Source organism: Coregonus clupeaformis, unplaced genomic scaffold, assembly GCF_020615455.1.
Source record: "Coregonus clupeaformis isolate EN_2021a unplaced genomic scaffold, ASM2061545v1 scaf0090, whole genome shotgun sequence".
Classification (NCBI taxonomy): domain Eukaryota; kingdom Metazoa; phylum Chordata; class Actinopteri; order Salmoniformes; family Salmonidae; genus Coregonus; species Coregonus clupeaformis.
This window is the reverse complement of record NW_025533545.1, coordinates 380,582-393,071: the sequence shown is the minus strand read 5'-3', so window position 1 is coordinate 393,071 and position 12,490 is coordinate 380,582. Positions and strand designations below refer to the sequence as shown.

Sequence of the window (12,490 nt, the reverse complement as noted above, 5' to 3'; positions counted from 1 at the left end):
AAATATAGCGACAAAGTCGCTAATTTGGCAACACTGCTAGCTAGCTGTAGCTTATGCTTTCAGTACTAAATTCATTATTTGATCCTTTGATTGGGTGGACAACATGTCAGTTCATGCTGCAAGAGCTCTGATAGGTTTGAGGACATCCTCCGGAAGTTGTCATAATTACTGTGTTAGTCTATGGAAGGGGGTGAGAACCATGAGCCTCCTAGGTTTTGTACTGAAGTCATATACCCAGAGGAGGAGGGAAGCTAGCTGTCCTCTGGCTACACTATGGTGCTACTCTACAGAGTGCTGCTGAGGCTACTGTAGACCTTCATTGCTAATCAGTGTGTTTTAATCAATTATCTGGTGACGTGATTATATTTAGCATCGTTTTATCTAAAAAGGATAACTTTTTAAATATTAGAAAATATATATTTTTATGAAATTCACTGAGGAGGATGGTCCTCCCCTTCCTCCTCTGAGGAGCCTCCACTGCTTTCCTCCCCCCACTACAGCACCCAAACCGCAACCCCGTCCGGCCTCTCTAACCCTTGGCTTTCACACAATCTCTCCCTATCTAATTAATCCAGTTTACAAAATATCAACACACGCTCCACCGTTTCCTCCAGTAAACACTCGTCACACAGACCTGTTTCATGTCTCCCCATCATCCACAAAATGGCATTCAAACCTGTGTGCCCAAACCGTAATCTACTCCACACAACTAACTCTCTCCTCCATCCCATACTCCCCACCTCTTCCTTTACTGACCGATGCACGCGATAAAATTGCCTTCCCTTACTACTAGCATCTCACCCCCTTTGCCAAAGATCGAGCCCTTTTTCCCGGATCAAGGACTATACTTCCCTGCGGCCCAGCAGGACCTGAATATCTACCCCCTCTCTCCCTCCAGCACTCTTAGCAACCACATCAGCCTTCTCATTATCCTCCACACCCACATGGGCGGGAACCCAGCAAAAGCTTCCCACCACTCCCATCCTCTCCAATCCCATGAACAGCACCATCATCTTCACAAACAAGTCTCCCCTATCCGACCTGCCCGTCTTCACACTACTCAACACTACAGCTGAATCAGAGCAGATCTCCAATCCTCTTTCCATGTTCTAGTCCAAGAATTTTAGAAACATCTTGGTTCTAGTGGGCGGTGAAACCGAGAAACGCACAACAATGCTGCCTACTGGATAAGAGTTTATTAATCTACAAAGCAGCCTACAGACCAGTAGTAAAGGGAAACGATAACTACATGTTTAGGATGATCTGGGAGAATCCATTCTCATCAGGAGTCAACTTTATATCATTATACAATATTAAATCAATAACACGAATGAGCAGCATTAGGTGACATCTGATGAGAAATACTCTTGGGACAAAAGCAAGGAGAACTTTTCAGGAATTTTATTTGATGTATCAATCACATCAGTCTGACCATTCTCTCATCACCATGAGATAGATTACAAAATAAATGCAGGGGAATTCCTTTTTGAATTAAGTGAAAAGATCAACAGACTTTGATCGGCAGACCTTTGCGCTTCCTACAACACTATGTACCATCTGATCATTACCTCACTATTCAAATAAAACTTTATTTATAGAACATTTTACACAAAGTGAATCCATCACACACCTATTTATCTGAAACCCAGATTATGAATGATCCAGAGTTGCTCTCCTTTCCCAAGAGTTGTTCGCATCCTGCCTTGTTAGTCCCATCTGCTGACAGGAAATCTCTTTGTCCTCAATTTCTTAGTTCTTTGTCATGTTCTCTTCCTTTGTGGACTTTATCCTCAGCAGATTAGTTTTATGAATCTTTTTACCCCAGACTGAGCAGCCATGTTGTTTCTCTCCTGTGTGAGTCAGTATATGTTTTGGTTTGGGTGCCCTTGTATATTAAGCTTTTATCGCAAACCTTACAGCTAAATGGTTTCTCTCGTATGTGAGCCTGTTAATGCTTCACTAGGTCTTCCTTCTGACTGAAACTTTTCCGACAGTCACCACAGCTAAACTGTTCATCTCCTGTGTGCCGGGACAGATCTATATTGTATGTTAAGGTCTTGCCACAAACAGGGCAGGTGCAGGGTCCGACAGAGTCGGACATGGGGCTTCAGTTTACAAGTGGAGTTGAAGCGTTTTCTTACAGATGCGGCATTCACTGGCTCTCTCCCTGACCTGAGTCACATATCTCTGCAGGTCAGGGTTCAGAGGAAAGGTTTCACCACAGTCACCGCAGCGGATAGTTTTTTTTAAACATGGTGCTGGGTTTGGAACAGTGTTTCCTCAATGATGGGTTGGGATCCAATGGTGGTCTGGGATCCAATGGTGGTCTGGGATCCAATTGTGATCTGGGATCCAATTGTGGTCTGGGATCCAATGGTGGTCTGGGATCCAATGGTGGGCTGGGATCCAATAGTGGGCTGCTGTCAAGTCCTACTGGGTCGCTACTTACGGCTGAGTTGTGGCTGGAGGCATTGTTTTGATTATCTGGAGGGTCACAGGGAATGTTCAGATCCTTTAGGTGGGTTACAGTGCCAAAAGGATTGAGATCCACTGGTTTAGTCAGTCTCTCTGTTCTCCACAGTCTGGGTTTGGGGAAGAGACTAGGACCAATGAAGGCAGAAGGTTATGTGTGTTCCTGTTCCAGTCGTACAGTTCTCCAGAAACACGGCATACCTCAACATATTTTGATGGGGTTTTAATTGCTGATTTTACGGCCATCCTCACGCACTGTTGCACCTACGACACCAATCTAGTGAGCACCTGATAATTAATTGCACCCTCCTGGTGTCCCAGGTCTAAATCAGTCCCTGATTAGAGGGGAACAATGAAAACAATGCAGTGGAACTGGCTTCAAGGTCCAGAGTTCAGTTTGAGGGCATTAGTGTGTGTGCTTGACTGTATTTATACTTGGGATATTGCTTATCAACAGTAAAAGTTCTAAAATCGCTGGAGGACAACTTTATGGTTAGGAAAAATGTTAGAGTTAGCTAAAATTCTTCCCTAACCTGCTACGAAAAGACACTTCCGGTTGTATCTATACTCCATCTAGTCACAACGTGTTTTTAGGGAATCTCATGCAAAACAAGGGAGGGACTATATGGTCACGCCTGGTGCCCAAATTGATGACATATATCGCACAGCTGAGAGTCGCGTGGAGACGAATGGATGTGGTTCAGTTAGTTCAGTCAGTTGTCCTGATGATGCCTTCCCAGCTAGTTATAGTTTATGCTGGCTAGCTGGCAACAACAGCAGCAGCATGGCGCTAGTTAAAACGTGTAAAATAAATGTATGTTTATTTAGATGGGTGAGGGATAAATTACTTGTAGTATCGGTCACCATCTGGATGTCACCATGACATCCCAATAAGATAACTTTACGACAAGCCAGCGCAAATGACCATTGTAACAGTGTTGTATTATCAACGTGCTTGCTTGCCAACGTGAGTCGCTTCCCACTGGGCAGCTGTATCACATGTCGCAGGCGGTAGTTACTGTGGCCAATTTATTCCATCCCACTTGATTTTTATTTAAAGTAGTATAGCAGCCTACACAATAAATAACTTGTAATAATTGGTAGTAACCATCTGGATGTCACCGTGATACAAGTCATGGGACCAATATTAGCATTTTTCGCACATCATGTTTTCTAACATCTATAAGTGACTTTGTTGAGCATCAAAATCAATGAGATAGTTTTGGATGATTTGGACATGATGTGGGAAAAATGACAATATCGGTCCCATGAATTTAATGGGATTTGTGCCTAAAATTCTAAAACGTTAGCATGTGGAAACGGTCCCATTGACTATAAACCAAAGCATGGTTTGCTGCCATATCTTGTCCATAGACTGGTTACAGGGTAAGGAAACCAATGTGTCATTTTGTAATTTGGTTGAACTATCCCTTTAACCACACTGCTAACCTTATGCCTAACCTTAAATTAAGACCAAAAAAAAAACTCATTATGACTGTGTGGCTGTGTTATCTGACTTTGTGGCTGTGGAATCCGACTTTGTGGCTATAGAAACTAGTGGAAAGAAAAACAAAGGTCGTCACTCACTAGTTGCCACAGCCACAAAGTCATAAACCCCACCTATTTCTACAATTTCTCTTCTTAAAATCCGATCTTATGCCTAACCCTAACCTTAAATTAAGACGAAAAAGCACATTTTGGTTTTCATTAATTTTTACGATATAGCCAATTTTGACTTTGTGGCTGTTGTACCTACTGACAACCCAAAACAAACCCGCATTTTCTTCTTCTGTTTATATCGGCTGGTGTTAACCGCAAAAAAACACAACACAGTGCCCCCTGGTAGACGGAGTTCTACTACAAGCTACAGACCAGTGGTAATGGAAAGAGCTACAGTGGGGAGAACAAGTATTTGATACACTGCCGATTTTGCAGGTTTTCCTACTTACAAAGCATGTAGAGGTCTGTAATTTTTATCATAGGTACACTTCAACTGTGAGAGACGGAATCTAAAACAAAAATCCAGAAAATCACATTGTATGATTTTTAAGTAATTAATTTGCATTTTATTGCATGACATAAGTATTTGATCACCTACCAACCAGTAAGAATTCCGGCTCTCACAGACCTGTTAGTTTTTCTTTAAGAAGCCCTCCTGTTCTCCACTCATTACCTGTATTAACTGCACCTGTTTGAACTCGTTACCTGTATAAAAGACACCTGTCCACACACTCAATCAAACAGACTCCAACCTCTCCACAATGGCCAAGACCAGAGAGCTGTGTAAGGACATCAGGGATACAATTGTAGACCTGCACAAGGCTGGGATGGGCTACAGGACAATAGGCAAGCAGCTTGGTGAGAAGGCAACAACTGTTGGCGCAATTATTAGAAAATGGAAGTTCAAGATGACGGTCAATCACCCTCGGTCTGGGGCTCCATGCAACATCTCACCTCGTGGGGGATCAATGATCATGAGGAAGGTGAGGGATCAGCCCAGAACTACATGGCAGGACCTGGTCCATGACCTGAAAAGAGCTGGGACCACAGTCTCAAAGAAAACCATTAGTAACACACTACGCCGTCATGGATTAAAATCCTGCAGTGCACGCAAGGTCCCCCTGCTCAAGCCAGCGCATGTCCAGGCCCGTCTGAAGTTTGCCAATGACCATCTGGATGATCCAGAGGAGGAATGGGAGAAGGTCATGTGGTCTGATGAGACAAAAATAGAGCTTTTTGGTCTAAACTCCACTCGCCATGTTTGGAGGAAGAAGAAGGATGAGTACAACCCCAAGAACACCATCCCAACCGTGAAGCATGGAGGTGGAAACATCATTCTTTGGGGATGCTTTTCTGCAAAGGGAACAGGACGACTGCACCGTATTGAGGGGAGGATGGATGGGGCCATGTATCGCGAGATCTTGGCCAACAACCTCCTTCCCTCAGTAAGAGCATTGAAGATGGGTCGTGGCTGGGTCTTCCAGCATGACAACGACCCGAAACACACAGCCAGGGCAACTACGGAGTGGCTCAGTAAGAAGCATCTCAAGGTCCTGGAGTGGCCTAGCCAGTCTCCAGACCTGAACCCAATAGAAAATCTTTGGAGGGAGCTGAAAGTCCGTATTGCCCAGCGACAGCCCCGAAACCTGAAGGATCTGGAGAAGGTCTGTATGGAGGAGTGGGCCAAAATCCCTGCTGCCTTGTGTGCAAACCTGGTCAAGACCTACAGGAAACGTAGGATCTCTGTAATTGCAAACAAAGGTTTCTGTACCAAATATTAAGTTCTGCTTTTCTGATGTATCAAATACTTATGTCATGCAATAAAATGCAAATTAATTACTTTAAAATCATACAATGTGATTTTCTGGATTTTTGTTTTAGATTCCGTCTCTCACAGTTGAAGTGTACCTATGATAAAAATTACAGACCTCTACATGCTTTGTAAGTAGGAAAACCTGCAAAATCGGCAGTGTATCAAATACTTGTTCTCCCCACTGTAACTACACTGTGGGGAAACAGTTACAATAAGTAATATAGTGGTCTAGGATTATAATTTCTTACATGAACTGAATTGAAAGACCACATTTTATTTGATATTTTACCTTTATTTTACCAGGCAGGTCAGTTAAGAACACATTGTCACACAGGCGACTCCTGACAACTGCAACAGCTTTGGGACTGATGTGACAGCATGCACTAAACCAGAGAATGCAGTTATCAAGAGATATTATAAAGAATGTTACTGAATTGGGAAACACTGCAGTGCACATAAAACATAGTTTGTACTTATAGAAGTGTACTTATCAGGAGTGGCCTGTATATCATTACTTCCCAAAAGATTGAATCAATATTATGACTGAGAAGCATTAGGTCAACATGGATGAGAAATACTCTTGGACAGATGGAAGGAGATATTTTCTGGAAAATGTTTCCTGTTTAAATGACGTGAAAATATCAACACTTTGAACAGCAGAGCTGTGAATTTCCTACAATACTATGTAGTGTTTGATCATTACCTCATCGTTCAAATCAAACTTCATTTCATAGAAATGTTTACATAAACACAACTTTCTCACATCCAATTATCTGACACCCACAGTATGAATGATCCAGAGTTGCTTTGTTCACATCCTGCCTTGTTATTCCCAACTTCTGACAGAACATCTCTTTGTTCTAATGTTCTTTCAGTTTTCATCCAGTTTTCTTCCTTTGTGGACGTTTTTCACATGGGTCAGCAGGTTAGTTTTCTGAGTGAAGCTTTTCCCACAGTCACCACAGCTAAATGGTTTCTCTCCTGTGTGAGTCCGTACATGATCGGTTAGGTTCTTCTTGAGACTGAAGCCTTTCCCGCAGTCACCACAGCTAAATGGTTTCTCTCCTGTGTGAGTCAGTTTATGATATGTTAGTGTCTGCTTGCGACTGAAACATTTCCCACAGTCACCACAGCTAAATGGTTTCTCTCTTGTGTGAGTCAGTTTATGCATGGTTAGGTTATTCTTGAGGCTGAAGCTTTTCCCACAGTCACCACAGCTAAAAGGTTTCTCTCCTGTGTGAGTCAATTTATGCCTGGTTAGATGTTCCTTGCGATTGAAGCTCTTCCCACAGTCACCACAGCTAAATGGTTTCTCTCTTGTGTGAGTCAGTTTATGCATGGTTAGGTTATTCTTGAGACTGAAACATTTCCCACAGTCACCACAGCTAAAGGGTTTCTCTCCTGTGTGAATCCTCATGTGCTTGGACAGAACTCCTTTGAGTTTGAAGGTCTTTCCACAAACAGGGCAGGTAAAGGGTTTCCCACCGTGACAGAGCTGGACATGGGCCTTCAATTTACAGGTGGAGTTGTAGCGTTTTTTGCAGAAGAAGCATTCGCTGAGTCTCTTCTTGGGGAGAGTCACATGCCTCTGCAGGTCAGTTTTCAGAGCAAACGTTTCACCACAGTCACAGCAGTGGTGAGTTTTTCTAGATGTGGTGCTGGGTTTGGAACGGTGTTTCTCCAATAGTGGGCTGGGATCCAATGGTGTGCTGCTGTCAAATTCTACTGGGTCGTTGCTTACGGCTGAGCTGTTGCTGGAGGCATTGTTTTGATTATCTGGAGGGTCACAGGGAATGTAGAAACCATTTAGGTGGGTCACAGTGCCAAAAGGTTTCAGATCCACTGGTTCAGAGTCACTCTCTCTGTTCTCCACAGTCTGGGTTTGGGGAAGAGTCAAGGACCAAAGTGGGTCCTCCTGATCACATTCACTTTTCACACAGGAAGGAGTGAATATGAACTCGATGATATCAGGCTCCAGCCCTTGAAGCTGCTCTTCCTCCTGACTGGTCCTGAGTTCCTCCTGTTCCTCTTTAATCTGTGTGGGCTCTGGGTCCTCCTGCCCCAGACTGGGGCTCCACTCCTGCTCACAGTGCTGCTGCTCAGGGGGAACCTCCTCTTCAGAGACAGAGAGAGAGAGCTGCAGGGAGTCTGGAGGGAAGGAGAGGAGGAGCAGAGGTTACCTAGCTATACAGCCTTGATCCAGAGGTTACCTAGCTATACAGCCTTGATCCAGAGGTTACCTAGCTATACAGCCTTGATCCAGAGGTTACCTAGCTATACAGCCTTGATCCAGAGGTTACCTAGCTATACAGCCTTGATCCAGAGGTTACCTAGCTATACAGCCTTGATCCAGAGGTTACCTAGCTATACAGCCTTGATCCAGAGGTTACCTAGCTATACAGCCTTGATCCAGAGGTTACCTAGCTATACAGCCTTGATCCAGAGGTTACCTAGCTATACAGCCTTGATCCAGAGGTTACCTAGCTATACAGCCTTGATCCAGAGGTTACCTAGCTATACAGCCTTGATCCAGAGGTTACCTAGCTATACAGCCTTGATCCAGAGGTTACCTAGCTATACAGCCTTGATACAGAGGTTACCTAGCTACACAGCCTTGATCCAGAGGTTACCTAGCTATACAGCCTTGATACAGAGGTTACCTAGCTATACAGCCTTGATCCAGAGGTTACCTAGCTATACAGCCTTGATACAGAGGTTACCTAGCTATACAGCCTTGATCCAGAGGTTACCTAGCTATACAGCCTTGATCCAGAGGTTACCTAGCTATACAGCCTTGATCCAGAGGTTACCTATCTATACAGCCTTGATACAGAGGTTACCTAGCTATACAGCCTTGATCCAGAGGTTACCTCTACAGCCTTGAAAAGCATCAGGGTTGGGGTTTATTCAACTTTAATTTGAATTTAAATTGGATGTGGACAGCTGATGGGAGTTGTATTAATAACATTGCTAACTTAGCTTGCTAACATACATTTAGAGAAAACAAGTTGTATTAAGTGGCTAGCTAGCGTTAGCTTCGTTTGGTGGTCAATGAGATTGAGAGCTAGCTAACCAGCTGAGCTAGCAAACAATGTAACAAGTATTATTTTGGATTTTGATTTTCGTGACACAGAACGTTTTTTATCCATGTACAGTCAAAGTTACAAAAAAAATCTTAAAAGGGATAGGTCAGGATGATCTACTTCCTCATAGTCGGATGAATTTGTGGATACCATTTTTATGTATTTGCGTCCAGTATGAAGGAAGTTAGATGTAGTTTTGCGAGCCAACGCTAACTAGCGTTAGCGCAATGATAGCGCTGACGCTAGTTGGCAAGTTTGCTAACACTAGTTAGCAACTTCCTTCAAACTGCATGCAGAGACAAATATTTTCATCTGACTGTAGTTTTGCGAGCCAACGCTAACTAGCGTTAGCGCAATGATAGCGCTGACGCTAGTTATCAAGTTTGCTAACACTAGTTAGCAACTTCCTTCAAACTGCATGCAGAGACAAATATTTTCATCTGACTCTGGGAAGGTAGTTAAAGGGATTAGGAATGTGACAAATGTAAAAATTGGCTTAACGTTTAAACCAGGGTTGCCCAACCCTGTTCCTGATGAGCTACCCTCCTGTAGGTTTTCACTCCAACCCCAGGTTACTAACCTGATTCATCTTATCAACCTGCTAATTATTAGAATCAGGTGTGCTAGATTAGGGTTGGAACAAAAACCTACAGGACGGTAGCTCTCCAGGAACAGGGTTGGGCAGTCCTGCTTTAAACAATAAGAAAAAAAATCATTAAATGACGTGAATTCACATTTCAGATATTGTCCTTCCTCGTATGACCACTAAGGGGCAACGCAGTTCAATCTACCGCAGTCTTGGCTACCTGCAAGACGATCGCCACTAGTCACCACATCCACAAAGTCATAAACCCTGACTATTTCTACATTTTATTTTATTGAATTTTAAACCTAACCTTAACTCTAACCTTAACCACGCTGCTAACTTTATGCCTAACCCTAACTTTAAATTAAGACAAAAACAGCTAACTTTTATTTTCATGCATTTTTTAAGATATAGCCAATGTTTGACTTTGTGGCTGTGCTATGTAGTGGAAACCCCCTACCAGACTGTACTCACCTTACTGCTACCACCCCCACCCACTCAGCAATGATTGTCTGCTGTGTGCTTTTCCTCCACGTTCTCACTTCTCATCAATGTGATGGCTCGTTTTCAGTGATGTATGACAGCGTGTTCATAGACATCCAACGATCTCACGCCGTCCCTTATCGCACTGCTGCCCAGCAACGGTATGGGTCTCACCGTGACTCCCTTTCAGCTTTGCACCTGTACTGCCACTGTAGCTTTAATTCCACCTCGCAAAGTTTGTATTTCACAACCTTCTCATTTAACTTCGCAAAAGTATTTCCATATAGGACTTTGCTCCTGTCGCTTCCTTGTCTCACTCTCTGCCATTTTTCCAAGTATTTAACGACAGTAACGTGCAGAGCGCTTTATATTTGTGGGAGATAATTGTAAAGATTCATTCATTGTTGCGTTAGGTATTTGTTTCATTCTAATTTTCCCTTTAAGATGATAATCGGGACATGTTAGTGGTAGTTTGTGATAACTGCACTGTGATTTTTTAAAATACAAATAAATATAGGTTTCAGTTATGGATTTTGTAAAAACGTTAACGATCCCAATTTCGTTTAAACGTCACACCCGTAAAAGGGATTACATTCCAAAATCCCGAACTGTCCCTTTAATTGAGTAGGACTGTATCTAGCTATCAACAGGTCTACATACTAACCTATTCTACATAGTTTTATCTCTGGTGTGATCCGCAGCAGTCTCCGTAGCCGATCATTCTCCTCCTGGTACTCCACTACCGTTTTCTCACATGCCCTGAAAATCTCCAAAGCAGCAGACGCCGTTAAAAGCTCGTTTAAAATCTCACGAAAAGACTGTAGTTTAGACGTTTTCAGTCGACTGACAGTTGGGTATTCAGCTAGTATGGCTTCTTGAAGTGGGTTCTCCAGATCACATTCACTTTTCACACAAGGAGGAGTTAACATGAACTCTATGATATCAGCCTCCAGCCCTTGAAGCTGCTCTTCCTCCTGACTGGTCCTGAGTTCCTCCTGTTCCTCTTTAATCTGTGTGGGCTCTGGGTCCTCCTGCCCCAGACTGGGGCTCCACTCCTGCTCACAGTGCTGCTGCTCAGGGGGAACCTCCTCTTCAGAGACAGCGAGAGAGAGCTGCAGGGAGTCTGGAGGGAAGGAAAGGAGGAGCAGAGGTTACCAACAGTTGATGTCAGAAGTTTACATACACTTAGGTTGGAGTCATTAAAACTTGTTTTTCAACCACTCCACAAATTTCTTGTTAACAAACTATAGTTTTTGCAAGTTGGTTAGGACATCTACTTTGTGCATGACACAAGTAATTTTTCCAACAATTGTTTACAGACAAATTATTTCACTTATAATTCACTGTATCACAATTCCAGTGGGTCAGAAGTTTACATACACTAAGTTGACTGTGCCTTTAAACAGCTTGGAAAATTCCAGAAAATGATGTCATGGCTTTAGAAGCTTCTGATAGGCTAATTGACATCATTTGAGTCAATTGGAGGTGTACCTGTGGATGTATTTCAAGGCCTACCTTCAAACTCAGTGCCTCTTTGCTTGACATCATGGGAAAATCAAAAGAAATCAGCCAAGACCTCAGGGAAAAAATGGTAGACCTCCACAAGTCTGGTTCATCCTTGGGAGCAATTTCCAAACGCCTGAAGGTACCACGTTCATCTGTACAAACAATAGTACGCAAGTATAAACACCATGGGACCACGCAGCCGTCATACCGCTCAGGAAGGAGACGCATTCTGTCTCCTAGAGATGAATGTACTTTGGTGCGAGAAGTGCAAATCAATCCCAGAACAACAGCAAAGGACCTTGTGAAGATGCTGGAGGAAACAGGTACAAAAGTATCTATATCCACAGTAAAATGAGTTCTATATCAACATAACCTGAAAGGCTGCTCTGCAAGGAAGAAGCCACTGCTCCAAAACCGCCATAAAAAAGCCAGACTACAGTTTGCAACTGCACATGGGGACAAAGATCGTACTTTTTGGAGAAATGTCCTCTGGTCTGATGAAACAAAAATAGAACTGTTTGGCCATAATGACCATCGTTATGTTTGGAGGAAAAGGGGGTTGCTTGCAAGCCGAAGAACACCATCCCAACGTGAAGCACGGGGGTGGCAGCATCATGCTGTGGGGGTGCTTTGCTGCAGGAGGGACTGGTGCACTTCACAAAATAGATTGCATCATGAGGAAGGAAAATTATGTGGATATATTGAAGCAACATCTGAAGACATCAGTCAGGAAGTTAAAGCTTGGTCGCAAATGGGTCTTCCAAATGGACAATGACCCCAAGCATACTTCCAAAGTTGTGGCAAAATGGCTTAAGGACAACAAAGTCAAGGTATTGGAGTGGCCATCACAAAGCCCTGACCTCAACCCTATAGAAAATTTGTGGGCAGAATTGAAAAAGCGTGTGCGAGCAAGGAGGCCTACAAACCTGACTCAGTTACACCAGCTCTGTCAGGAGGAATGGGCTACCCGAAACGTTTGACCCAAGTTAAACAATTTAAAGGCAATGCTACCAAATACTAATTGAGTGTATGTAAACTTCTGACCCA

General features: G+C 43.3%; 1 protein-coding gene across 1 annotated transcript; it reads right to left on the bottom strand.

Moving 5' to 3' along the window:
* Positions 1-5,994: 5,994 nt before the first annotated feature.
* LOC123483360 (oocyte zinc finger protein XlCOF6.1-like) lies at positions 5,995-7,901 on the bottom strand (the record flags this gene model as incomplete). The annotated part of the gene is made up of 2 exons (XM_045213219.1): positions 5,995-6,863; positions 6,948-7,901. Coding segments are annotated over 2 exons (1,161 nt in total), but the record flags the coding sequence as incomplete, so codon positions are not given.
* Positions 7,902-12,490: the final 4,589 nt, after the last annotated feature.